We start from the raw sequence: 26,133 nt of genomic DNA, 5'->3' as shown, positions 1-26,133 counted from the left end.
CCTCATTTTGAGTTCAACAAAATATTACGGTGACATATTTTTTTTATTACATCAGAAATTCTATTGAGGATACATTGGAACGTCAACCAAACTAAATTCTTGTTGGTCATGTTCATTGATATTACAGTCCATTTTTTATTATATAGATTTAAATTGTTTTCCCAAAATTGCTAAGCTAATGTTATATGGCTTAAGATATTTATATAATTAGCTTATGAAAAAAGATTTGACATGAAGCAAGAATCTTTCTCCAAGTGCTCACGTTCTTGCAACTTAGCCGCTCACTGGCTTGTTCGAGCGGCAGTTCTCTGTTCTTTTCTTCCTTTTTCGTGCCCGTTGGAAGATGAAACTCTCGCTTTTTTGGGATACTGATGTGTTGAACGGAATTTCTCTAGCTTTAGAGATGAGAGTGGTTTTGTTTGCCTGTTAATGATGCTTGAAAACAGACGGAAAAGAAAAGCTCATCATCTCATTCACAGCCCCATTCGTCCAAATTCTCTTGAAAATCTCCTTGAATTGAAGATTTAAAAAGAGTGTACAACTTTAATTAGCGAACTTCTTTCTAATGCACGTTATGATGGTCATTAATAAACATCACGCAACAGTTCAAATGAGTTTTTTGTTCAGACCCAATCGGTTCAAGCTTTAGCTTAACCTGCGCTCGAACCAAGCTTATTCATCTTAATGCGCTTGAACAGAACCTATTTGTTGATTAGACTCCATAATCCAAAATAGACCAGGAGTTGCACAACAAAAAGACCTAATAGCGCAATAACAAACCCCCCAATAACTGTTTAGAGCAAAAGCAGAAATTCAACAAGAGAGCAGAAACATTTGCTTCAAGAAAGCACTGTTGATAGCAAGTCAGAAGGGGTTGAATTTCTTTTGATAGAGAAAAATAACTGTAAAATGACGATAAATAGATATCATCAGAAACAGAAAGTACCTAATTTCTGAAACAGTAATTGAAAACTGACTTTTACATAAAATGTTTGCCTACAAGAAAGATAGAACACAAGAGAATGGGTGGGGGGTTAATTTTACCTATAACTTAACAATTCAGAAGGCAGCAAAAGGCAGATAATGTAATTCCATATATTGAGTAAAAGCCAAATCCAGAAAAGAGTGAAACTATGTAAACAATTATTAACTACAGTTATGAAAACCAAAAACTAAGAAGATCCCTTTTATAGAAGAGAAACCAAGAAAAAAACTAGCTTCTGTCAAATCAAAGTTATGAATGATTCTTCCTTCAACAGCCCATAACTGCACAGTTGTAGACAAAAACCCCAACATGTTCCTTCACTCCTACTATCTTCCAATCCAAAATCCCATTATTGACTCCTGACTTTGGACACCATGAACTTAGCACAATGGATTCACCTTCTGGGCCTCTTTGTCCTCCTACAACCACAAGCTTTTTCCCACAAGCTTTGAAAGCAAGTCCCCATCCATTTGAAGAATCTGCTCTCACTGGAAGTCTTCCCAACACATTCCATGTGTTCCCCACTTTCTCATACTTCATAACCATATTTGTTAAATGCTCCACTGCATATAGTTCATTCTCCACAACTGCAACTAGAGGAGGAGCCTGAGCACCTTGATTCACGTACGGATACATGCCTTCTATTTTTCTCCACTTTCTCTTCTTTAAATTATACTCCTCTCCACATGTTAGTGATACTGTAGGACTCGACATCCCACCAATCACGTAGAATTTTTCATTCATGAAGAAACCGGAACATGAGCGACGTGGGATGTGCATGTCAGGCAACGTTTCCCACCGACCCTTTGATGAGTCGTATAACTCTGCTGATTTTAGAACATTCCCCTTTTTATCACTCCCACCTGCTACAATGGCTATTGAACCAAGGCTGCCTGATCCAAACAAACAACGAGGCTGGTTCATTCCTCGACATTTTACCCAAGAATGAGAAAAAAATGCATATTTCCATATAGCAAAATCGTAAAACTCCCGACCAAAAACCAATAACTCGCTGCCTACTGCTAAGGACTCCTTATCAGCATGGTTGAAACACTCATCACATGGCATCTTAGGTAATGCCATCCATTTATTTCTATCAGGATCAAACGCCTCCCACTCCTTCAGATCACAAACCAGATACACCCAGTACTCCACAATCCCTATCTTCTTCCTCAACTCAGCCAAGGCACCACTTCTAATCTGCTTGTTAAACCTTGAATTAACACACGATAAAGAAGCATAATCTGACCTTCGAACGTACGCAAAGCAATTCATTGCTGCATCATCATTGAGCCCTGGCAGTAGAGAATCAGTGGATATAAGCCGGCGCTGTGAACCATCAAGTGTTCTTTCTATCAAATCTACACTTGAAGAGTAACTTACTTCTTCATCCTCCATCTCCTCCAAATGAGGTATTACAAAGAAACTTTGTTTGTCAATGTCAGCAAAAATTGATATTTTTAAATTTTAAACAAAAGAATAATCAACAAGCTGTACCAATAAAGACCACCAATCTCAAAATGCAATATCCCGGCGGCCTCTGATTATCTTCCCAATACCCAGGGAACAAATTCCGATCCTTGAACGCAGCAATCAATAAACATTTATTTCCTTCTCCCATTAATTTATTAAAACAGAGTGTGAATCTGTGAAGCATATATACTCATAATATTCCATTTATAAGATATTCCGCGCTCGAACTTATACCAAATTAGAGAAGTTCTCGCAGTTCTCAGCAAACAGATTAAGAAAACCAATAAACCCAATTCACAGAAACCCAATAGTAATCAAATCACCAATAACCACCACGAACGATCTGAATATCATTCCAACCGCCAAATAGAACGATCTGGAAATTTTATTTTAAAAAGACAAATTAGCGAGAAATCCAAAACCCAGAAAGAAAACAATCAGAAAAGATCCACAAGTTCCTAAAACCATATATTTGTGAAGGATATTGCATGGAAATGGATCGAAAATAAAAGAAAGAAAGAAACAGGGAAATTAATTAAGCATATTAGAAAGAGATAATTTTTTTTTTTTTTTAAAAAAAGGCAAACCTGAAATTGGGGAAAGTAAGAGGGATCTATTGATTGGGTGTTTGATGTACGCGGTTGCCTGAAAGAGTTGCCGACGAACATGTCGCACAGAAAGTCGGATGAAAAAAAAGAAGAAGAAGAAGAAGAAGAAGAAGAAGAAGAGTGGAGTCAGCCTTGGCGAAGCAAAACAGCGGTACCAGATCACATTGGTGGGGCGGCCCCGTGTTGTGTCAATCTGATGTAATTTCTTTTTTTAATCTTTATATATATAATAAGAATTGAAAGAAGAAAGAAAGTAAATATGGTAAATTCTCCCAGACATCACCGTACTTCTGGGTATTTGTACTTTAACCCCTCTCTCCATTTTGCACTTTGGAGTTTCTATATATATATACATACATATACCTATATTTCTTTTACAAAAACACATTTGTTACCTCTATATAACACACACACACACATATATATATATATAATTTACAAATGCTTAAACACAAAGTGAAAATTCAATCTCCAAACGTTTTTTATTAGTGTTTTTCTAATACTTCTTAGGGTTGTGTATTGCTTGTTTCTTTTTATATTGTCACATTATGGTAATTAAATATCTGAAAAACAGTAAATAAATAAAAATCCACTACTGTATTAAATGCCTTCCAAATTTAATAAATGCAAATTTCTTTTACATATATGTCGAATCAACTGTTACAAAAGAATTTAGCTCGAAAATAAGTGAGAAAATGTTTTTCTTTCTAACACATTATTCATCTCATAATTATTATACTAGAAACAGTTCACTAAATCACTCATCATTTAGCTTCAAAATTTGGTACTACCAGCCATAATAATAAATAAATAAATAAAAAGAAGTGATAATTGTAGAGGGATGTTGGGTAATGAAGAATGAGTAGACGCAATTAAAAAAATTGCAAATTTTCTTATAAGATTATTATGAGCAATAAATAAATAAAAATCCTTGAAAATGAAGAAAGGAAAAAGAAAAGGAAAAAAAAGTGGGAAAAGGTGAATGACCAACAGGCAAATAAAGTAAGAATTTGGGTGTAATTTGACTTAGGAGTTTGTGTTTTAAAACCACACGTTAAAAGGGTATTTATTCCACAGCCTCCACGTTTTACTTTATGAAATTTCAAATTAGTTGGATTAATTCAATGTTCAAATTTTGTGCATAAAGAATCCTTTCAGATGAAATAAAGCAGATGTCTGCTTCTAATCTATCAACTTTGACTTGTTTTGTTATTATCTTTTTATTAGCAACGAGTTACAGTGTTACGCAGTTTAGGTTTTGATTATTGATTCTTTTGGTTTTAAATGTTATTTGTTTAAAATGAATACATAGTTTCATCTTTTATACCATATTAACCCGCAATTCATTTTAGTCTAGTACTTTTAACTTTGATTTTATTTCGTTAATTTCTTATAGTATTGAGAAAGTGAATTGTTTTAATCTTAAAAATAATTACTTTTTAAAAGTAAATGATTAAAAGGAATATTGGTCGATCATGGCCATGTTCACCAACCCGTCATCAAAATTGGTGTAATCATGATTAAATACGTCTCATTTTTCAAATTACAGTATAGTTGAATTACGTTTTCTTCTAAAATGAACATACCAAAATAATGAAAGAGAAACAATAGGATTTGGGGTTTAATACAAAAAGCAAAGCAAGAAATAGAATCTAAATAAATAAATAATAATAACAATAAGTACAAAAGTGATGGTGTCGTTAGAAATTGTACTACATATTTCTATTTTGGAAAAGAAAATAATTATAAATAATACATAGAAGGAAAAGAAAATGAAATTAAAATAAGATGAGATTTAAATAATTTGAGATTTTGTTAGTGTTCCATCAGATGAGTTGGCTTTGGGACCCCTTTCATAATGAAACTAAGACACAAAAATGGCCCAAATTTGCTTATTGGGAAATGTTGCCACTGCTCACTAATATTTACTAATAATAAACTCTTTCTTCTTTTTTTTTAGGTATATATAATATAATAATTTGTTTTTTTTACCTTACAAAAAGCAAAAGGAAAGGAAAAGAAAAGAAAATATGACCTTTTTCTTGGTTGGCAATCGGCATCTTCCTCTTTCTTAATGACGTGTCAGTAAGCTGTAAGATATGTGTTAATACATAATATGTTTTTTGTTCTTTGTATTAATATTCTTCACTACAAATTTTACGTGCTAATGCTTCTTGCTATCAAACTTAAATACTTCCAAATTATTCCTTCATAAAATAATGTTACCACCTCCTGCTTTGTCATTCCATTATTCCACTCCAACTTTAGAATAAAGAAATTTTTAAGATTTTGTACTATTCTAAAACACTTGTCTCAAATTTAGAATTGAATGTTTGATTTCCGTTCTCATAGGATAAAAAATTTATAAATATTGTAGTGTCTATTACTAACACATAGATTGCATTACTAGACCACATTGTCGAAGTTTGATGTAAGATAAAAAGGAAGTTATTTAAGTAAATGAAAGAAAAAAACTTGAAAAATCCATTCATATTCTTTTGTTAAAACTAAAAAAATTAATGCAAATAGATGCCAGCAATAAAACAATTTCATTCAAGCAAATAAAACAATTTCATTCACTCAAAGTCTTGCTTGAGTACCTACTTGTATCATCTATCTCAGAGTTAAAAGTTCAATTTTCCATATAAAAAGAAAGTTATTCAAGTTTTAAAAGAATTCATACTAGTAATGTACCATAAAGATTTGGTAGTATAAAAAACAAAAACATTGGAGCTAAGAGAAAACAATACACATGGATGAAACTAAATGTCTCAAAGAAATCTTAAAATAAGCAACAATTTTGAAGTCATAAAAACCCCATAATTTCTCAGGCGATAAAATTGCACTCCATGTTCACAACAGAAGGGATGAGGACTGTAAAATAAAATGGTCAAAAAACTATTCTAGCTTTTTTTTTTTTTTTTTAATTTACACCAACAAATCCAATCACTACATAGACAAATTAGGAGCCACGTCAAAATCATTGTATTTACTCCCATTTTCTTCTGGTTGTAAGTTTGACTGTTGTTCTTCCACCACCAAACTCTTGCGCTTGCACCAGCATAGATATTGTGGGATTGGACCTTCTTCTCCAATAACCCAGCTGTGCTGTGATATGGCTTTCAGTGTCATCCTCTGGCTAGGGTCTGTAAGAGACAAGGCTAACAATTTTAGAACCATACAACATTCTGGGACCAAGATCTTGAAAATGAATCAGACAATTAATTGGGCCTCCTCCTAATAGGTAACCCCTTCAAGGAACACAAAGATTATGTGGCTGCATATGATTCCTGCTTTCTTATGGAAAGTGTGGAAGGAAAGAAACAGCCGCCTCTATAATGAGAAAGAAATCACTTTCTGACATTTTTTAAAAAAAAGAATATCATCTATCTGGCTATGACGTGATGCAGATGTATATCTTCCTATAATTCTTATAATCTTTCCTCTCTTTTGACCAACTGGAGTAGTCATTTGTAACTCCTTTGGTTGGAGCATATGTCAATGAACTTTGTTTTTTATCAAAAAGAAAAAGAAGATGAACGAGACATAGTACCTTTACATAGAATTCCTTCCAATAGATCTCTCAAATGGGGATTCATATCATCAGGCAGCAATAATGGATTATTGACAATCTGAAAAAGAAATGCATTGTCTATTTAACATCAGAATGCATTAATTTTAATGAAGCCACAATAGAACAAATAAACAGTTTCCCCACTTTATCATATGTATCTTGCAGTGTCTCTCCAAGAAACGGATATTGACCAAGTATCATACAGTACAGTGTCACCCCAACTGCCCACGTGTCAGCAGCTTTGCCATGATAAGTAATACCTAATAACAGAGGAAGTTAAGAGTTGAGACACATAATGTAAACCCAACCTTACTTAAGAAGCATAAAAAGTCAACATAATATAGACCTAAACAGCATTCTGGTGCAGTAAAAACAGGGGTTCCAGGAGAACGGCGAAGCTCGTCATTTTCATCCTGCAAAAGAAAAATCAATATAATCCTCACAGGAAGCTCAAATGCTACCCCGACTACACATCGAAAAATCGACTATGAAGAGATGAAGGAAATCCTTTGATTACCTCAAAAACCTGGCTAACACTGAAGTCCCCAATCTTTATGGTACCGTCAAGGGTTATCAACAAATTATCTGGTTTTATATCACCGTGCACTATATTCTGTTTCCAAAATTTGAGAAATAAATATATAAATAAACCAATCAAGACTCAAAAGGAAACAAAATCAAGTAAACAGTCAGCTTATACCCAACCAAGTAGATGGCCCTATTTTTACTGACTCAGCAATAAGTCGGTATATACTTCATGAGTTGTACGCCCCTATAAATTCTACTTTTAGATAATAAATCATTATTATACCCATATCACACCATTAAGAAAATATATTGAGCTACCATGTCCCCAAGCATCAATTAACTTAAGTGCGTGATGTAATAAAAACAGCTTAAACAACTAAATCCTACTATTTTACTATTTTACTGTTATAGTTTGTTAGAACCGTTTAGTTAGTTACTGAATAACTAACTTGTATTAAGTTTTACTCAACAAATAAAGTTCTCCTCTCACATTGAAGGAGAGATTTTCATTCAAATAAAAAATGGATTCTGGTATTACACCAAATTGGTATCAGAGCACCATAAGCTCTTGGGACCATGGCTGTCCGACGAGTTAATCAACTGGCAATGGCAGAGCATCCTGCTCAAAATCAGGCTGCCATGAACCATGTCCTCTCTCCAAGATCTACCATGAATCGCTTGCTGTCCATGGAAGCCTCTATGGACAGAATGGAAGCAACACTTCAAGAAGTCCTACAATGATTGGAAACTTTAGCTCCTCCTCAAGTTGTGTGTGAAGAACGACTGGAGTTTATTCAAGAATGGGGCTGAACGTGGCATTAGGGGAGCTGGACAATAACGACAAATCTATCAAGAAAAGAGATTTGAAGCTCAAGAACATAGGAGACCTAATCAAGAGTATCAAGAAGTTTCCCCAAGATTTCAAGATTGCTTTCAAGATTTTGCAAGAATAGACTACTATCAATCAAAGAAGATGTCTAAGAAAAAAACCAGCTGTTGGTATAGACAAGAAAATCAATTTTACTTCCACAAACAATGCTGGAATTCTGATTCAAGTGATTTGGAAGAAGAATTTCAACATTCAAATTTTGACCATGCTCGGTTTTCTCAAAGAACCTATCATTATCCAAATTGGAAATTTGATTCTAGTGACTCCGATGATGTTTCTAAGGCAGTTTAGGACGGAATAAGAAGACGCCAATATCGAAAAGTGGCCCAACGATCCAATCAGACCCATTTTCCAAGGAATCAACATTCATGGGGGAAATGACTCAACATGTAGATCAACTATCAATTCATTTGCAAGAGTTCAGGAATGGATTGGTTTCATATAAAGAAGAAAAAAACAAAAGAATCACGATTGAAAAATTTTCAAATAGAAAATTATGAAGATGAAATTGAAGAACAAGAATTTGAAATATTGATTTGGAAATGGTCACAAGTGATGAAAAATCCAACGAAGAAGATGAAAAATAAGTATCAAACACCGAACAAAAATTGAACAAGAACAACGACACATTGATTGCGGTGGAAATTAATCTTCAAACCGTCGAATAACTTGAAGCGAATGATAAAGGAAATATGATTCTTGAAGGATTTTCTTCGAAAGTTAATTCTTTTAAAATAGATTCTTTGTATACGGTTTTAAATGAGATTGAATGAAACATCTTTTTCGGGTTTACGGCTGATGGAGAGGTTCATCTTTTAGTGGCCATATTTGATTTTTTGTCTCAATTTTATCCCTTCGATCATAATGTTTTTGTTCAAAATGTAGGAGGTTGGTTTGGTCATATACTCCATTGCTCCTGATGGATTCCAACTTACTAACCCAACTCGAGGACGAGTTTAAAGCTAAGGGGGTGGAATGATGTAATACAAACAGCTTAAACAACTAAAGCCTACTATTTTACTATTTTACTGTTATAGTTCGTTATAACTGACTAGTTAGTTACTGAATAACTAACTTGTATTAAGTTTTCCTCAATAAATAAAGTTCTCCTCTCACATTGAGAGATAGATTTTCATTAAAATAAAAAATAGACTTTGGTATTACACCAGTGCGAGTAAGATTCAATGCCATTTGGTCTAGATAATATAACCAATTAACATATATAACTATCAAATGTAATATAAACTCCTTTTACTACCACATCAGTACGTTTTTTTATTTATATAAAAGAAAGAAATAAAGAAAGAAATAAAAGAAGAAACACCAAAATTAATCCAGCAAGGTAAATAAGCTATTGTGAACAAAGATGAAAAGAGGTATAAGGTAAGAATCGAGATTATACATGATCATGGAGATAGATCAGTCCCGAGACAATATCACGTAAGTATTTCCGAGCAATATTTTCATCTAGACCACGTGGTGGATCATAACCCTCACAAGCCCACTTGCCTTCCACATATTCAAGAACTAAACCAAAGAATGACTACTCAAGTAAAGGTTATGTTCAAGCAGATAGTACTTTCAATGATTCAAGCAAGTCCATACAGAAAAATAAAGATGCCATGAATACCCATATAAAAGCGATCATCCTCCGGATCGTCTATCACTTCAACCAGATTGACTATGTTGGGATGTTCCAACATTTTCATGATTAAAACCTGTAAAATGAAGAAAGGATATTTTATTCTAACACAGCTACGCTAATATTAAGGGTTAAAGAAGATATATACATACAAGATACAGCCAAGCATATTCAAAAGTAATTGTGTGAATGAGAAAAAGAACTAAAATATACACTGCATGCAAGTAAGAATTTTCTTTTATTTTTTTAGTTTTAATAAGATATGCAAATAAGAGCTGAGCATTCAAACCCAATAAAATGTTAAAATGCAACACACCATCAGGCAAAAGCTATCCGCCTTAGTGGTTCATGCTCAAAAAGATATCATTAAGCAGGAAAAAACCCTTGGTTAATACAAGTAAGAGTAACAATCAAACATCAAATGGAAACTAACTAATTTAGATTCACATTACCTCACGAAGAACATCAGTCATAGCTGTCTCTGAAGGAGCAACTCGCAGCTTTGACAAATGAGACTTGTGAAATGCCTACAGGTATGTATAGCACAGTTTGATTAAAAGAAACCTCCTGATATCTCAACCTTCTAGTAAGTATCACAAGGACAGAAAAAACACTTGGCAATAGAATAATCCCCTCATCTCCAAATTATTTCAAATACATAAAGCAATGAAAAGAAATATCAGAAGGAACACCTTAATCGCATAGTATTTTCCATCCATACGGCTTCGATATAGAACCTGTTTACATAAAAAGAGGAAAATGCTAGTTAATAGTATCAATTGAGAAAAATGTGACAAAATGATGTTATCAGAAAATGCTTACCACTTTCCCATAGCTGCCAGCACCAATCTTATACTCACGAACATATTCATTGACCATCTTGTTTCCATTTTCATCCTGAACATCAAGGCAACAAATGAAACATAACTTGAACAGATAGTATAGTACCAGGAGTAGTATTAAGCTACAGACTACGGAGTACAAAAACCATAAACACAATTAGAGGTGACTATGGGGCTGAGTTCCTTTACAAGATTGGTTCAAAGCTCCACAAAAACTGAGGGAAGGCATTGTCTCTACCCAAATCTTTTAATTCAAGGAGCTATGTAAAGTAAGGCTTTATGTGTTCTGTCTATAAATTGCAAGCAACCCAAGAAACTTTCTACCTCAGTAAATTGAAAACCAAGAATTAAAGTCAGGCTTCATTAGAAAATTTAATGACCAGATATTCATTTTAAAAATGAAAAGAGCTGCTTACTGGACCTTTTACAGTATTGACAAGAGGCTTGTGATATTACAAGAAGCAAAAGGTCATGAACACAGAACGGTACAATAAGTTTCCCTCCGTCTGCGAGCAATAGAAGAAATTCAAAGCTAGTTCAGCTTATGCTTTTCCCTCTATTCTCAAACTAACTAAACATCGTTCCATATCAAAGTCCATGTGGCTAAAAATGTAAAAGAAATGCAGAACATATTTGTGTTAAAAACTGTCTAGGAAGGGCAATTTCTTCCTTCAACATATTCTGCAATAATTTCTAGAATAACAGTAGACTCACATTCAAGTTAAACGGTCTTAGAACTTAGAAGTTGCATAAAGTTGAATCTGAATTTCATACAATAGATTAACATATTAATTACTACATCACCTCTGAGCGAATAACTCTATTTGTCTCCTTGACAGGAAATTGCCGGCAAATCAAACCATTCTGTGTTCTATGCTGCAAAATCTCTTCAGAATTTTTGACACGACTATGTGATTCAGTTTCTTCTTCATGTGTAGGACTGGTCATATCATCATTAGACGAGCAGCTTTCTTCATCTTCCATGTCTTCACCCAACAAAAAATCCTCAGAAAGGCGGTTGAAACCAGAAGCAGGTCTCAGCACTCTTTTAGGTTTTTTGGTAAACCCAAAGCAACCACAACAGCCCATCATTTTGGATATAGAGAAACTTTTTTTGTACATGAGATTTTGAGAACCTCAACTTTGAATTAGTTATTGAAATTATCCGCAACCAAACAACCCTATCCTGAAACCCCAGAAAAAAAAAATATCTCATTGGAAACATGCCCTCGAATTCAATAGATTATAATCCATAAACGAGGACAAAAAGAACGACTTCAGACATAAACAACAAATAGGAAGGGCTGTCATCATACCACAAAACTATATTAATTGAAAGCTGTTCACAATTCTAAGATACTCATGAGAAAGCCACAGAAATGGAATGTTTATATTTAAAAAAAATAAAGGAAAAAGCTTCTGCTAGCGCATCATTCCAGCTTTCAGATATGAACTGCACCTGATTTACAACGGGATGAAGGGCAGCAAGCCCAAGTACAGTATGCTATTCCAACGGATGCCATTCAGCCCGATGAAAGAAACAGCTGGTAGTAGCAAAGGCGTTGTAATTCAGACCTAACATCGCTTATATGGGCAACCAGTGTAGCCTTGTATCCAAAACCCTTACACGTTGACCATTCACCTAATCAGAAAACATAATGGTAGAAACAACAAACAAATACCCACGTCAAGCTTTCAAATAAATTGCAAACGTCATCAACCCCAACAACAAATACAAAGCTAACCCAATACAATTTGTACAAATTTTATCCAAACCCTTACCTAATCAGACGAATTCTTGAAAGAGAACACTCCGGCGGAAAACCCTAGACACCCTTTATCAAATTCAGCAATTGCAGAGCCACACGACAAGTAACGGGGTCTGAATTCAACCACCACCAACAATAAACGTAGAAAATCCCAGAGCACGAACAATTATCACGATCGGGGAGTTGGGGGGGATGAAATTAAAACCCTAATGGGAATGTGTAAAGGGGGTTAATGGAAAGGATCTGCAGAAATCTGAACCTGAAAAAGAAGGAGTGTAGAAAGGAAGAGAAGAAAATAGAGTTTTGGGGGTTGATTGTTTATTGTTTATTGTTTTCTGGAGAAATTACATTAAAATGGAGAATGGGTAAATGGGAATCAAGGGAGAGAGTTGACGGAATATGCGAAAAAGGTTTAAAATATGAATTATAATAAGAAGAACGCTGAAAGAGAAGACGCGTCCGAAGAAGAAGACGAGAGAGAGGTACAGAAAGACAGGACAGATGATGATAATTTCCCTTTCTCCCTCTTTTTCCCCATTCTCCGATGATGATCCAAACCCCCCAAGCTTTTAACTATTTTCGTGCCCAACCGACTCATTCACACCTTCTTCTTCATCAAATTTATTTTCTTTCTTTTTTCCTTAAATTACAAAATTACTACCTTGTTTTTTCCTTAAAACTTAAATATATGGTTTAAGAACGTACCTCAATTGATACAATATATTTAACTATTAACTTCTACATTCTTCCATACTTTCATCTCATATTTTAATTAGATGTAATATATGAAGCACCTAATTGTTGAATCTTACACCTCCTTTGATACTTTTTGTTGACTATTAAAATCTTCACATTGTTGAGACCAATTCATGATCATTCAATATTTCATTGTTCAATTTGTAACCATTTGGTTTGCTCCAATGCCAACATTATGTGGATTACAAATAGATGGATACTCCATTTTCAAACCATCCATCTCAAATTCTCAAATGAAGTGAGCAAATGGAATATCAAATATAGAGAGTTTTGTAACAACTGTATGTTTGGAATATGTTTTTAAGTATTTAATTTGAAATATGTTTTGAAGTATTTAATTTAACAAACAACTAATTTTAAATAAGACTAGAGTGTTTGGTAAATAATCAAAATAGCTTTTCAGGTGTTATCTAAATAATTTTTATCAAAAGGACTTTTTTTTAAAGATAAGTTTGTTGAAAGAAAGCATCTTTATTAAGTCGTTCCAAAATCACCCAAATTTTTGTTACTTGTTTTATATAATATAATGATTATACCCATGAATTTTATCTTGTTATATATTTTATTTAAATTAGTTTACGTGTAACTCAACTAATCTTAAAGAACAATTTGTCTAACTCTCGATTAATTGAATATCAAAGAAACCCTTGTGATATTAAATTCTATATAGATTACCATAAATTGAGCTCATGATATTTTAGCCTTTGATATCAAGGTTATACCCTCCATTTGTGGGTTGTTATCTCATTTTTTTTTTAAATATAGCAAAACAAATCAAAATATTTATTAAAAAAATAAATAAAAATTATGTAAATGATAGATCACATTGATAAACAATATTATATATCTATCACTTTTTATTAATATCTATGAATGATAAAATCTAAAACTTTATTATATTTTCTATATATCTTCAGCAATTTTGACATTTACGACAATGTCTACTTTTTATACTTTATTATCATTTTAGCTATGATAATATTATGTACTGCTACATAAACATGGCCGTTTCCGTAGAAAAAGCAGTAATATGAATATATATTTAACTAAAAGTTGGTACATTACCGACTTTAAAATATGTTTATAATTACTAAAGCAAAACTTTATAATATGGGTAATTGTAATAGATGATCATTTGAATAATAATAATTAAAGATATAACAACATTTAAAATAAATTACAAATATAGCAAAACTATCACTGATAGACTCGTATGATCTATTTGTGGTAGACCAATTTTTACAACATGGTCTACCAGTGATAGACTCTATCATTAATAGAATTTGACAAATTTTGTTATATTTACCGTTTTTTTAAAATGTTGCTATATACATAATTATTTTAAATTTAATTACTAAATTTACTACTATCCATTCTAATATTTTATTTAAGCCCAAAATGAGTTTCACTTACATCTATGACTTCTGTCTCACACAAATTTGGTAAATAAAATAATGTATATTTTAGGTATCACCTATTTCTATGCATTCCACGTTCAATTTGTTATTAACATTTTCTTTCAATATTTTAATATTTTTTTTTATGTAATTGGGGATAATGGATGCATACATCTATATTATATATAAATGGGCCAATTTTCTCTCTCCATTTTTGCCCTTTCATTTAAGTAATTTCAAATATAACATTAATGATAATTTTAAAATTTTATTAAATAAAAATTTTAAAAAATCTGTAAAGTCTAAAGATTAAAATCTAAAAACATTGATCATATATTAATTACACTTTAATCTTTTTTGGATAATTTTTAAATATAGCAAATTTTACAGAAATATTTACAACCTATAACAAATTTTATCACTTATAGTCATTGATATGCTATAGTGATAGAATACTATTATTGATAAAATCCAAAGTTTTATTATAACTTGTAAATATTTTAATTTATTTTGCTATTCTTTTTTTTAATTCAAAATTTTTTCTAGTTTTCTAAATTTTAAAATGGTAATTCTAAGAATAGCGTTAAATAAAAAATAATAAAAAAATTTGTAAAGTCACATGAGTTGTGAAGTTAATTGACAATTAAAATCTAAATACATTATTTAGATATTAATTACACTTTATTCTTTTAAATTTCAAAATTCTTTTAGTTTCTTTTTATTAATTATTTTTTTTTATAAGAGACAAGTATATTCATATAACAAAACAGAACATCCTAAGGGCGAGGGACAAGAGGGCCCTCCCCGGAAGAAGCTATGGAACTAAGACATAATGGCCTTCCAATTGTTGAAAATCATAGAAAGGCTATAATTACAAAAGTGTTTGGTGTAATTCGTACTCCACCAAGAGGCTGTGTGTTGAACCACAGTCCAAAAAGAATCAAAAGAATTAAATCTATCTTCAAAAATTCTGCTATTCCTTTCTTTCCAAATGCTCCACAAAAGGGAACGCGTCGCACATTTCCATAAGATGTTTCCTTTAGGGCTGTAACCTCTAATGTTAAGACCTTCAATCATCCATCTATCAATCTTGCTAGGAAGGCAAAGCTCCAAATCAAAAATACCAAACAGAGTGTTCCAAGCTTTTCTTGTGAAGGGACAATGTAGAAATAAATGATCCAAGGTTTCCTCATCTTTAGCGCATAGGCAACACATCGAGGGGCTAAGCAATGTGTTCTGAATTTTTTTTTGTAGTTTCTCATGGGTGTTGAGGCTTCTGTAAGCAAGCGACCATAAGAAAAACTTCACCTTCTTCGGAATTTTATTCTTCCAAATCTGACGAATCAAGGGAACGGCAATGTTGGGGGATCTCTTAGTTAAGTTAAGAAAAGTAGATTTTGTAGTGAAGTTGCCATTCATGTTAGGAATCCATTTAAGACTATCATTCCTTTCAGTGGGGGCCCAAGAGTGAAGAATTTCTAAAGCTGAGGCCGCATTGGCAATCTCGTTGTCGAGCATATTTCTTCTAAGGCCCAAATTCCAAGAATGAGTAGCAGTACACCAGCAATCAGCCACATAAGCTTCCTTATTCAGCGCCAAAGAGAATAAGTTAGGGAATTTTTCTGCAAGTGTTTCCGCGACACACCATTTATCCTTCCAAAATTTGATTTTTGTTCCTTCTCCCAAAACAAAAGCAGAAAAATTAAAGAATATCTCCTTATGCTTTAAAATACCAGCCCATAATCTATGAGATTTTCCCCTGTTTGGATCTTTGGTAGACCACCCATTCTCATCTAAACCATAGATGGCCACAATTAATCGCCTCCATAATGAGGTTTCTTCCTTACTAAACCTCCAAAACCATTTAGTGAGAAGAGCAATATTCTTTTGCCTAAAAGAGCCAATCCCAAGACCACCGTAACAAGTTGGGGTGGAAGTGCATTCCCAGTTGACGAGATGAGCAATTGGATTCGTAGATCCACCTGTCCAAACAAACTTCCTGATCATCTGTTCCAATCTATTAATAACGCCAACTGGAGCTTGAGCAAGGGAGAAGAGATAACAAGGGAGGCTGTTGAGAACTGATTGCACCAGAGTTAGTCTACCCCTTTGGAGAGGGATACATTCCTCCACCTATCAAATTTGTGTCTGAATCTCTCTTCAAGATTGTTCCACATCTCTTTTCTATTATGACCCCTTCCAATAGAGAAGCCCAAATATTTAAAGGGAAGATTATCAACCGAGCATCCCGTAGATTCACTAAAAGGAGCTAAGTCATCATTGCTAAGGTTAATACCGATCAGGGAGGTTTTAGCTTTGTTAAGGGAAAGACCGGCTCCCATAAGGAAGATATTAACCACCTTCCACCAGTTCTCCAGATTTCCATCCTCCCAGGAAGAAAAAAGAAGCGTGTCGTCTGCGTACTGAAGATGGGTTAAATCTTCTGACAGGTTCTCAAAATGAAAGCCTTTTAAACTCCTTTTCTCATTACAGTAGTGGATAAGGCAGCTAAGAGCATCTCCCACAATCGTAAAAAGAAAAGGAGCAAGAGGATCACCTTGACGAATGCCCCTTTTAGCAATAATTTTTCCTCTAGGCCTCCCATTGACAATTATGGAGAAATTAGTTGTCGACAAGCATCCCCAAATCCATTTCCTCCATCTCTTACCAAAGCCTTTAAGTTTCATGATCATATCAAGAAAAGACCAATCCACCTTATCATAAGCTTTCTCCAGGTCGAGCTTCAAAAGCACGCCTTTTCTGCCTCTTAAAGACCATTCGTCAACAGCCTCGGAAGCAGTTAAAATAGCATCAAGGATTTGCCTTCCCTCCACAAAAGCCATTTGAGAGTCATTAATTATCGATGGAAGAACTTTTTTAAGCCTTGAAGCAAGCACCTTGGAGATAATTTTATACAAGGAGGTAATCAAGCTAATTGGTCTGAAGTCACTGACACGGCCCGCCTCTTTCTTTTTGGGGATGAGGCAAATATAAGTCTCGTTACATCTTCTATTAATAACTCCGTTTTTAAAAAAATCTTGGAACACCCTTACGAGGTCGGGCTTCAGAATGTTCCATGATTTTTTATAAAACTCTCCAGTCATGCCATCAGGGCCAGGGGACTTGAGACAACCCAAGTCAAAGACAGCTTCTCTAATTTCTTTTTCGGTAAAGGGAGCCTCAAGTAAATTCGAATCCTGTAAGCTAAGGCCTCTCCAATTAAGACCGTCACAAATAAACAGCGAGGAGATCCTTGTGCCATATAACATTGAAAAGAAGCTAAGGATCTCATCCACAATCTCCTTCTCTGTGACAAGAGTCTTCCCATCAATACTAACCAAGGAAGAAATAATACTTTTACTTTTACGAGCCGAAACCCATCTGTGGAAGAAGCTTGAGTTTTCCTCCCCTCTCTAAGCCAGTGAAGCTTCGACTTCTGAATCCACAACTTCTGTTCTTTCACAATCAAATCAAGCAGAGCCCCTCTACAGTTTTCTCTTTCCTTCACATTTTCCTCGTTGAGGCAGCTTGACTCTTCAAGTGAGTCAAAAGAGTTAATCTTATCAATCAGCACCTGTTTTTGGGAAAAATGTTACCAAAAGTCTCCTTATTCCAACTTTTTAGTATGGCTTTCAGACCTTTTAGCTTTTCCATGAAAGAGAATATAGGCCGGCCATCAACCTCCAAGCTGCCCCACCAGTTCTCAACATTTTTAAAGAAAAGATGATAATCCAGCCAAGCATTTTCAAATCTAAAAGGTGTGGGACCCCAGGAATGAGCCCCCATTTTTAAAAGTATCGGAAAGTGATCCGATGTGGTACGAGGAAGTCTTTCCACACTTACTTCTCTAAAGAACTCCATCCAAGGCTTGGATATAAGAAATCTGTCGAGTTTTGAAGCAGCGGGCCTAACCCCTGATCGGGACCAAGAGAACCTTTCGTTTCGGAAGGGAATATCCACCAGATCCAACTCCTGAATCAGGTTGTTAAATTGAAGCATACTTCTAGTCGGGCGAGTGCTAGAGCTCTTCTCATTTAACCATCTGACTACATTGAAGTCACCCCCTACGCACCAGTTATCGTTGCACAAGCCATATAAGCTAGAAAGCTCCATCCAGAATTGGTCTCTACGTCTATAAGACGAGGGGCCGTAAACACCTGTTAGAACTCCCCTTGAATTGAGTCATCTACCGTGAGTGAATCCTCTTTCCACAAAATAAGAATACCACCCGACGAACCATAAGCCTCTAAGGAAGCCCAACCAACAAACCGACTACTCCAAACGGACTTCACCAACTGACGATCGACACTGCTTACTTTAGTTTCTTGTAGAATTACCACATCTGGATTGAATTTCGCAAGCAGCTCTTTCACAAGCGCTCTTTTGGGGCGAGCATTAATACCCCTTACATTCCAAGAGATAATTAACATGGATCACCCTCACAGCCCGACTTATTGTTATCTTTTTTCGCTTGGGCTTCTCTTTCCCAACTACCTAGCAGTGCTTTGACTTCTCTAGTAAGCTTTTTGTTGTTGTTCGAGGATGCCCCACCCTTCCTATGTTGTTTCCCTTTTCTGGTTACAGCCCGAATGCATAAATCATATTCAAGTAGAGCCGCTATCACCTCCTTACTCAATGGAAAAGGATTCTGTATAGAAGCTGCTGGTTCTAACTCGGTTACGCTTTCAATTTCAAATAACTCTTCATTGGATAAAGGAAGCTCACTGGTATCCTCAACAGCTATTATCTGGAGACCCTCTTCCCTACCTCTTTCCGTGGTGCTTACCTCGTGGAAGAGTCTTTGGACGTCGGAAGAAAAATCCGAGATGTGCTGCACGTCTTCGGCTTCAAGAGGAGCAAATTTGTTTTCAGAGATGAGGCTGCCCGGGCTAGAAATAGAAACGTCCAAAGTTGGATCTATTTCTCCATGAATGCGGTCTGATATGAACGTTGAAGTTGAAGAGCCTCCAGGTTGGTTTGTGGAGCAAATCACACTGTTTTTAAAGAAAGGTCGAATTTCTTCCTTTTCTGCAAACTTAATTTTGGTGGGCTTGGGTAATTTTAGTAAAAGGGGTTGGTTGGCACGGGTAGCTTGGGAATTTTCTCTAATAAAAAGCCCAGTTTACTTTTTAATATTGGTGGGCTGTTGAGTAAGTACTTCATCTACTGCTATGCCTTTCCCTTTTAAATCAGGGAAGCCCACATCTGTAATGAGGCCCACTTCATTGGTTAAGCCCAATTTATTAGTTAAATCCATTAGGGTTTGCTTGGGCGGTAAATTTGAATTAGTTCCTCTAATATCTCCGTCAGTTTGCAGAGAAGGACAGATGTTCTCAGCTTCTTCTGTCGCCGTACTCACCATCTCAGAGTTCTGAAAAGCGAAAACTGCCAGCCTTGAGTTCGACTTCTCCACACGCCAAATATCAATCGGGTTCGGATTCGGGCCGCCCGGACCTTTGAAGAAATTCTCAGCTTGTTCCGGCGAGAAGGATCCATGGATTCCGGCGACTTTATCAATAAGAAGATTGGGATCTTGGAAGGAAGCCACCTGCACAAGATAAGAATCGGGTCCTTCTATCAGCTCAAAATCCTCCGGAATGAAGCCGTAGTAGTTCCCTCTAACTTTGATATTCACTTCCAAACAGTTAACGAGGCTCGAATTTTCTTCCGCAAACTCAATGAAGCCTCCAAACTTATCACCAACCCTCTTAAACACCTCCTCGTTCCACAGATGCAGGGGAGAATTTCTTAGTTTAATCCATCCTCCATAAGATGGAACAAGCGCCATTCTCCCATGTTTTTTTGGATCCCACCATTCCATTTTCAAGGTTAAAGGGCCATAGGTAGCCCAACCCTTGTTCATCGTGAGAAGTCTAGCTATCATCTGATCAGGGCATTTGAGCAAAGCTTTATCAGCATGGAACGGATTGATAATAAAGGTTTTTTGTGTTTGATTCTGAAGGACATCCAAAATCCTCTGCCAGTCGTCATGGAAATCGCGCTTAGTGACCACCAGTGTGTCCTCCCAGCAAATCTTTCTAACTCTTTTTTCTTCTTTGCTTTTGCCTTCCTCTTGACTAAGAATTACCCTTGGATACCCTCCATGGTTAGAAATTCGCAAAGGATGACGAAGTTGATAATGAGTTTCCAGTCTCTTTCCAAAAGAAGGCTTATGGGTTAATTTCTTCTCAGAGTGAAAGGCCCTAGAGTCGACTTCATCATTCAAAAAATCCATCAATAAGCGCCTAAAACTTTCCCAGCCTTTTAAATCAACACCAGCTGGGACCACTATGTTTCCTTTTTTCCCTACTTCAGCACCTTCGAAATCTCCAAAAAGCTTCCTCTCTTGTTTGTCGTTTTTTGAATCCAGGTGAAACCTCCATTACAGAATGTCTTTCTAAAAAATTTTTGGGGCTTCGGGGTCTGCAGAACTTCCTCCAAGGAGTCAGCCAACCAGCCAAAAAGAGTTTCCTCTCCTAAAAGGGTATAAGACTTATTCAAATGAGCTTCGGTTAGGCGAATCACCATTCCTCTACTATTCGAATCAAACTCACACGAGAAGGATTTATTTTCAATTTTTGTCGAAATCCGTTTTGAAGGATTTATTTTCAATTTTTGTCGAAATCCGTTTTGATGTCCCCATAGTCGTTCAGTGAGGAGATGATCGGAGAGGGTGAAGTCAATATTTTAATAGATGATTTTCATTCTCTTCTCATACTACAAATATAATTCACTGTACAAAGTCCATTAGAAAAATATCATTCTCTCAAAAGTTGTTTGAGGCAGGGATGAATCTATGATTTTTTTTTTATTGTATTTCATAATAATGGGTTGTTTCTAAAAAAAGATAATAAATAACTTATGGTTATTAGTATAAAAAAGATCATGAGCAATATGTAAAAAATACACACAAATATTTTTCACAAACTTTTCTTTCTTTAACACAATTTTTATTATATTTTTTTAACTCAAAACCTAAAAATAAAAGTAGGCTATAAATAAAAAAAGAAATAAAGTTATAATTTTTGTTTGAAAAAAATTGTTTTAAATTTTGAATAAAACCTTGATATTTACATTACTAGTATAAATAAATAGAGGGAAGTATTATCCACAACCATACATTTTAAATTTAAACTATTAACGAATATATTGTTATTTATTTCACCTTTTTAGTGTCAAAATTCTTCACTGGTCAAATAGGATTGTTTGAGTCAATTTTATAGTTAGAAATATATTTTAAATCTCTAAAAAGATAGGATTGGATCCTCATACGAACACATGAATGGATAGCTTTTTTGTATTTAATGATAATTAAAGACTAAGTTCGTTTGATAGATTTTTTTTTTTTTTATGTTTATCCTATACTATGAATATATGTGTAGAATAGTTGAAGAGAGAAAATTAAATTTATATTCCTAAGTTTTGGATGTATGACTATCAATTAAACTATTAACTATTAAATTATATCACATCAATGAAATATATTCAAAGTTTAATATAATTATTAAATCTAAGTTTGAAACTGTACGAGTCTTATAGTTTTGTTACACAAGATACTTTTTGTAGTGTAATAACTTTACAATATAGTCAATGAAATATAGTTTTGATTGAATTTGCAAGTTGAGCATCTTTTTGAAAGATACAATACAATTTGCCAAAAGTGGGGATTGCGAGCCGCCAGCCTCGGCTGCAGCGAGGCTTTGTTCCAATTACCGCCACTCGAAATGAGAGGTTCCAAGTGTTCAATCGACACACGCTTCTGATTCTCTCTCAATTTCTCCCCCTTTTTAATTGCTTCGCCGGAGCCGGAGTTTCCGGCTTCTAGGGCTACTCAACGCTCCAATTCGCTACCATGACGATCGTCGGCGTTCTTGCTCTGCAGGGTTCTTTTAACGAACACATCGCAGGCATATTCTTCTTCTCCTTCTCCTTCTTCTTCGCTGTCGCTATCTCCTTTTTGTAGTAACTGATTATCTTTGTGTTAAGCAGCTTTGAGAAGGTTGGGAGTGAAGGGTGTAGAGATACGGAAGCCCGAGCAGCTTCTTAATGTAGCTTCTCTGATTATTCCTGGTGGGGAAAGTACCACCATGGCCAAACTTGCGGAGCTCCATAATTTGGTTTGTTCTTCTTTTCTTCCTCTAGATGTTGCATTCGTAATCGTTTTTGAAGGTTTTCTTTAGTTTGTTCCAAGCATCTATAGCTACATAAACGCTTCCACATGAATAAGCAAAAAAAGGTTCAAACATCTAGTATTCAATTTCGTGTAATAAGCAGAAATGCAATCTTTAAAACTTGGTGCGAAACTGGCTCGTTTCTACGAACCCGCTAAAGCTGTTTCTCGAATTAGATATATCAGACGTCTCAAATTTAGGAAATAATCGCTCATGTTCGTTTGGTTGAGCTCATTCTCATGTAGCTTAGAATTAGAATCGAGTGAAGTATTTATCTTTTGGTATTTTTGTATGTTTGCAGTTTCCTGCTTTGCGAGAGTTTGTTAGAATGGGGAAGCCTGTGTGGGGCACCTGTGCAGGACTTATCTTTTTGGCAAACAAGGCTACTGGTAGATTTCCTTCCTTTTTTCCTCAACATCTCAACTTTGGATGTTCTTTCCCAAACCCCACCTCCAACACATCAATAAATTATTGAAGTGTGTTCTAAACTTTATATGGGGACATGTATTTTCAGGACAGAAAACTGGTGGACAGGGACTTGTTGGAGGTCTGGATTGTACTGTTCACAGGAACTTCTTTGGCAGTCAGGTAACTCTCCTTTTGAGTTGTGATTTTGATTTTCAAGATGCATGAAAATAACTGGAGAAGAAACTTGTTTAGGGATCAAATTTGCATAAAGCTATCTCTGCTCGTGTGACATTGTAGCAGACGTGACTTTACCCTTTCGGTCATCCTACGAATTGGCGTCTAAAGTTTTTTTGAACCATTGCATGTTGGAAATATATAGCCCTCAAGAATTTGGGGAGCTAAGATCCTTGCTAATGGTCATTACGGTCCTTTGGGAATTTTGAACCACGTTACTATGAAATCTATCTGTCTATTGGCTCAACTAATGACTTTTCCCCAATGAAAAGTTTCATACTTCATTTAAAGTCCTCCGTGTAACAAGCATTGTGAGATCTGCTTAATTGAGGTTTTAGTTGAAGCATGGAGTTTTAAATGCAGATTTCTCGATGATTTTTTTTTTTTTTTGCACAAGCTGATCCAAACACAAATATTCTAAGAATTTCTGCTTTGATGTTGATTCCGGATGTTCTGTTTTCCCCTCAATTACATATTTAGCAGTGTTACTAATAAGTATAGCAAGCCCATTTAACTCAACGTTGAAGTTCACTTTATATTAATTTTCCATTTCTATAGTTCAAATTTTCCTAATTTAAGAAGATCATGATTATATAGCTTCAAAGCTTTGAGTCAGAGCTCTCGATACCAGAGCTAGTGTCTTCCGAAGGTGGTCCAGAAACATTTCGTGGAGTCTTCATCCGAGCTCCTGCAATTCTTGATGTGGGACCAGAAGTCCAAGTGCTGGCTCGCTGCCCTGTCTCTTCAAACTCTAACTTGCATTCAAGTTCCTCTGGTGAAGGCAAAAAGGTTTGTTGGTATTTTCTTCTGCTTTCACAGATCCATATCATCTGTATACCGATAGTGCCTCTATTTTGAACACCTAAATTATTATAATCTGTATGTATGAGCCGGAACTTTCAAACTGTATGTATGTTGGTTGTGAAACGGTTCAGTAGAATTATAGTTTTCACTGGCATACAGGAGTTTGCTCGTCTTGCCTATGTTTTCCTCCCACCCCTTCACATTGTGGTTTGAATATCTCAGGAAAAAGATTCAGAAAGTAAAGTGATTGTAGCAGTGAGGCAAGGGAACTTGCTCGCAACTGCCTTCCATCCTGAATTAACATCAGATAATAGATGGTATGATGTAGTTTTAACTTGAAATTCTATCATATTGTGATGATAATCTCAAGTGAATTGCAACCATGGGTTATGCAGGCACAGTTACTTCCTGAAGATGGCTGGTGATGTCGAAGAATCCTCAAGTAGCATAGAAAGCATAGGAGTTAACAATTCAAGATTCGAAAGATCAAAGAGCGACCTTCCGATTTTTATTTAGTTTAAACCAATTGAACGCCTCCTCAACCTAAATCTACAGTTTCAAGTTTCATTCTAGATTTAATCTATCTATTCTGTAGTTTGCACCATGTTTTATCTTCCTTACGTTAAGTTACAACATTCTTCTACTGTGTTAAGTTTATTTTGCTATAACTTTGTGTAGGAGATGCTGTACATGGAGTCTTCATTTGAAAAGATTCATCTCCTTTCTCATATACCACTAAAATATAATTAGTCTTAAACAGGGTAAAACTTAGAATACGAATGAATGCATGGAGGTGATTTATCTACCGAATTGTATTTAAGTTTTAAATTTGGAAAAATTTGAATAGTTAACTAAACTCCGTTTATCTCCTACCTTCAATTAATTACTAACTGTGAAATTAATTAATCGACACTCATTTTTAGTTTAGTGAAACATTCAATTGTACCAAAAATTCAATTTCTTGTACATCTGAACAAAAAAAAAAAAAAAACCTTCAATTTAAAACTGTCAATATTATCAAATGCTTTTCATTACTATTAACGTTTTCAATATGTTTTTGTAATAGTGATATCTTTTAATTCAGACCCCAAAAGAAAAAGAAAAATAAAAGAAGAATTGGTTTTTTCTTTCAACCTTTTAATTAACTTAACACTGAAATGTTATAGAGTTTAACGAGTTCATAAGTTGGATATAAACAGTTTATGATTATAAAAGGAATATAAGAAAAAACCAACCCCTAACCTCTTAAATAATGTTTTCATTTGGTAACTATATATATTTGAATGCACATTATGTATTTAAAATTTTTATTTAATTAATTGGGGATGGTACCATCATTCAAAATTGTTCCATGCGTTACAACCATAGAAAACATGTGGTTATTTTTTAGGGGAGTTTGCAAACATAATTTTTTTTTATGATAATAGAGTTTATGTCACTTACATTTTCAAAATTGTAAAAATAACAAATTTAAAACTAGATTACTGTCTGATTACTATCATATTTGTCAAATTTGCAATATGAAAAAAAAAATGTTATGAACTGTTTTTTCTAAATTTTTTTGTTATCTAATGCAATTTTTCTATTTTTCTAAAGAGAGAAAAAATTTAAAACCGAGAGTTAGTTAAATGGACATAAACAAAAACAAAAATTAGACTATAAATTGAGACGAGAATCTCAAAATATATCATACAATACAAGGCAAGAAATAGAAAGAAAAAAAGAAGAATAAAAAAGAAATATATGGGTTGTTGTGGGCTGGTAAATAAATGTTTTATGATGATATGTAACATTGTATTGATAATGTTAGCAATAGGTGGAACCACACCATGTTCATCAGCTTTTTTTTCATTGGAAGAAGGTTCAAAGTACGAGCATCCATTGAGTAAATGAAAAGTTGGGATTTCTAATGAAATGATAGGTCCAAACCAAACACTAAAAATTCATTGCAAATCAAAAAACGATGATTTGGGAGAACACAATCTCAATGTTGGGCAGAGTTTTGAATGGAAATTTAAGGAGAATTTGATATCAACCACTATGTATTGGTACA

At 34.6% G+C, this 26,133-nt stretch overlaps 3 protein-coding genes across 3 annotated transcripts; 1 reads left to right on the top strand and 2 right to left on the bottom strand.

Annotated features, from left to right (window-relative positions):
- Positions 1 to 926: 926 nt before the first annotated feature.
- On the bottom strand, positions 927 to 3,322 carry LOC101214815 (F-box/kelch-repeat protein At5g60570). The gene is made up of 2 exons (XM_004145690.3): positions 3,046 to 3,322; positions 927 to 2,834 (listed from the first exon to the last, which is right to left on the bottom strand). The coding sequence occupies exon 2, from the start codon at positions 2,381 to 2,383 to the stop codon at positions 1,253 to 1,255; it is 1,131 nt and encodes a 376-aa protein (XP_004145738.2). The 5' UTR covers positions 2,384 to 2,834; positions 3,046 to 3,322; the 3' UTR covers positions 927 to 1,252.
- Positions 3,323 to 5,823: 2,501 nt separating this feature from the next.
- LOC101214569 (serine/threonine-protein kinase GRIK1) lies at positions 5,824 to 12,912 on the bottom strand. Its single transcript, XM_004145689.3, has 13 exons — positions 12,324 to 12,912; positions 12,001 to 12,183; positions 11,346 to 11,727; positions 10,522 to 10,596; positions 10,392 to 10,436; positions 10,152 to 10,226; positions 9,688 to 9,775; positions 9,460 to 9,584; positions 7,158 to 7,253; positions 6,987 to 7,053; positions 6,785 to 6,900; positions 6,620 to 6,698; positions 5,824 to 6,212 (listed from the first exon to the last, which is right to left on the bottom strand). The coding sequence occupies exons 3-13, from the start codon at positions 11,661 to 11,663 to the stop codon at positions 6,016 to 6,018; spliced, it is 1,281 nt and encodes a 426-aa protein (XP_004145737.1). The 5' UTR covers positions 11,664 to 11,727; positions 12,001 to 12,183; positions 12,324 to 12,912; the 3' UTR covers positions 5,824 to 6,015.
- A 9,091-nt stretch (positions 12,913 to 22,003) lies between these two features.
- LOC101214331 (probable pyridoxal 5'-phosphate synthase subunit PDX2) lies at positions 22,004 to 24,885 on the top strand. Its single transcript, XM_004145688.3, has 7 exons — positions 22,004 to 22,370; positions 22,453 to 22,580; positions 22,936 to 23,023; positions 23,149 to 23,222; positions 23,874 to 24,065; positions 24,303 to 24,397; positions 24,476 to 24,885. The coding sequence occupies exons 1-7, from the start codon at positions 22,316 to 22,318 to the stop codon at positions 24,594 to 24,596; spliced, it is 753 nt and encodes a 250-aa protein (XP_004145736.1). The 5' UTR covers positions 22,004 to 22,315; the 3' UTR covers positions 24,597 to 24,885.
- Positions 24,886 to 26,133: the final 1,248 nt, after the last annotated feature.

Source organism: Cucumis sativus, chromosome 6, assembly GCF_000004075.3.
Source record: "Cucumis sativus cultivar 9930 chromosome 6, Cucumber_9930_V3, whole genome shotgun sequence".
NCBI lineage: Eukaryota > Viridiplantae > Streptophyta > Magnoliopsida > Cucurbitales > Cucurbitaceae > Cucumis > Cucumis sativus.
The sequence above is the reverse complement of the archived record's forward strand: the minus strand, read 5'-3'. Positions and strand labels throughout refer to the sequence as shown.

Coding starts and splice junctions, on each gene's coding strand:
- LOC101214815 (XM_004145690.3), bottom strand. CDS start 2,383: ATGGAGGATGAAGAAGTAAGTTACTCTTCAAGTGTAGATTTGATAGAA.
- LOC101214569 (XM_004145689.3), bottom strand. CDS start 11,663: ATGTACAAAAAAAGTTTCTCTATATCCAAAATGATGGGCTGTTGTGGT. Junction 9,585..9,687: donor GGATGATCGCTTTTATATGG/GTATTCATGGCA, acceptor TCTTTGGTTTAG/TTCTTGAATATGTGGAAGGC. Junction 6,213..6,619: donor GGAAGGAATTCTATGTAAAG/GTACTATGTCTC, acceptor TGTCTCTTACAG/ACCCTAGCCAGAGGATGACA.
- LOC101214331 (XM_004145688.3), top strand. CDS start 22,316: ATGACGATCGTCGGCGTTCTTGCTCTGCAGGGTTCTTTTAACGAACAC. Junction 24,066..24,302: donor CCTCTGGTGAAGGCAAAAAG/GTTTGTTGGTAT, acceptor TGAATATCTCAG/GAAAAAGATTCAGAAAGTAA. Junction 24,398..24,475: donor TTAACATCAGATAATAGATG/GTATGATGTAGT, acceptor TGGGTTATGCAG/GCACAGTTACTTCCTGAAGA.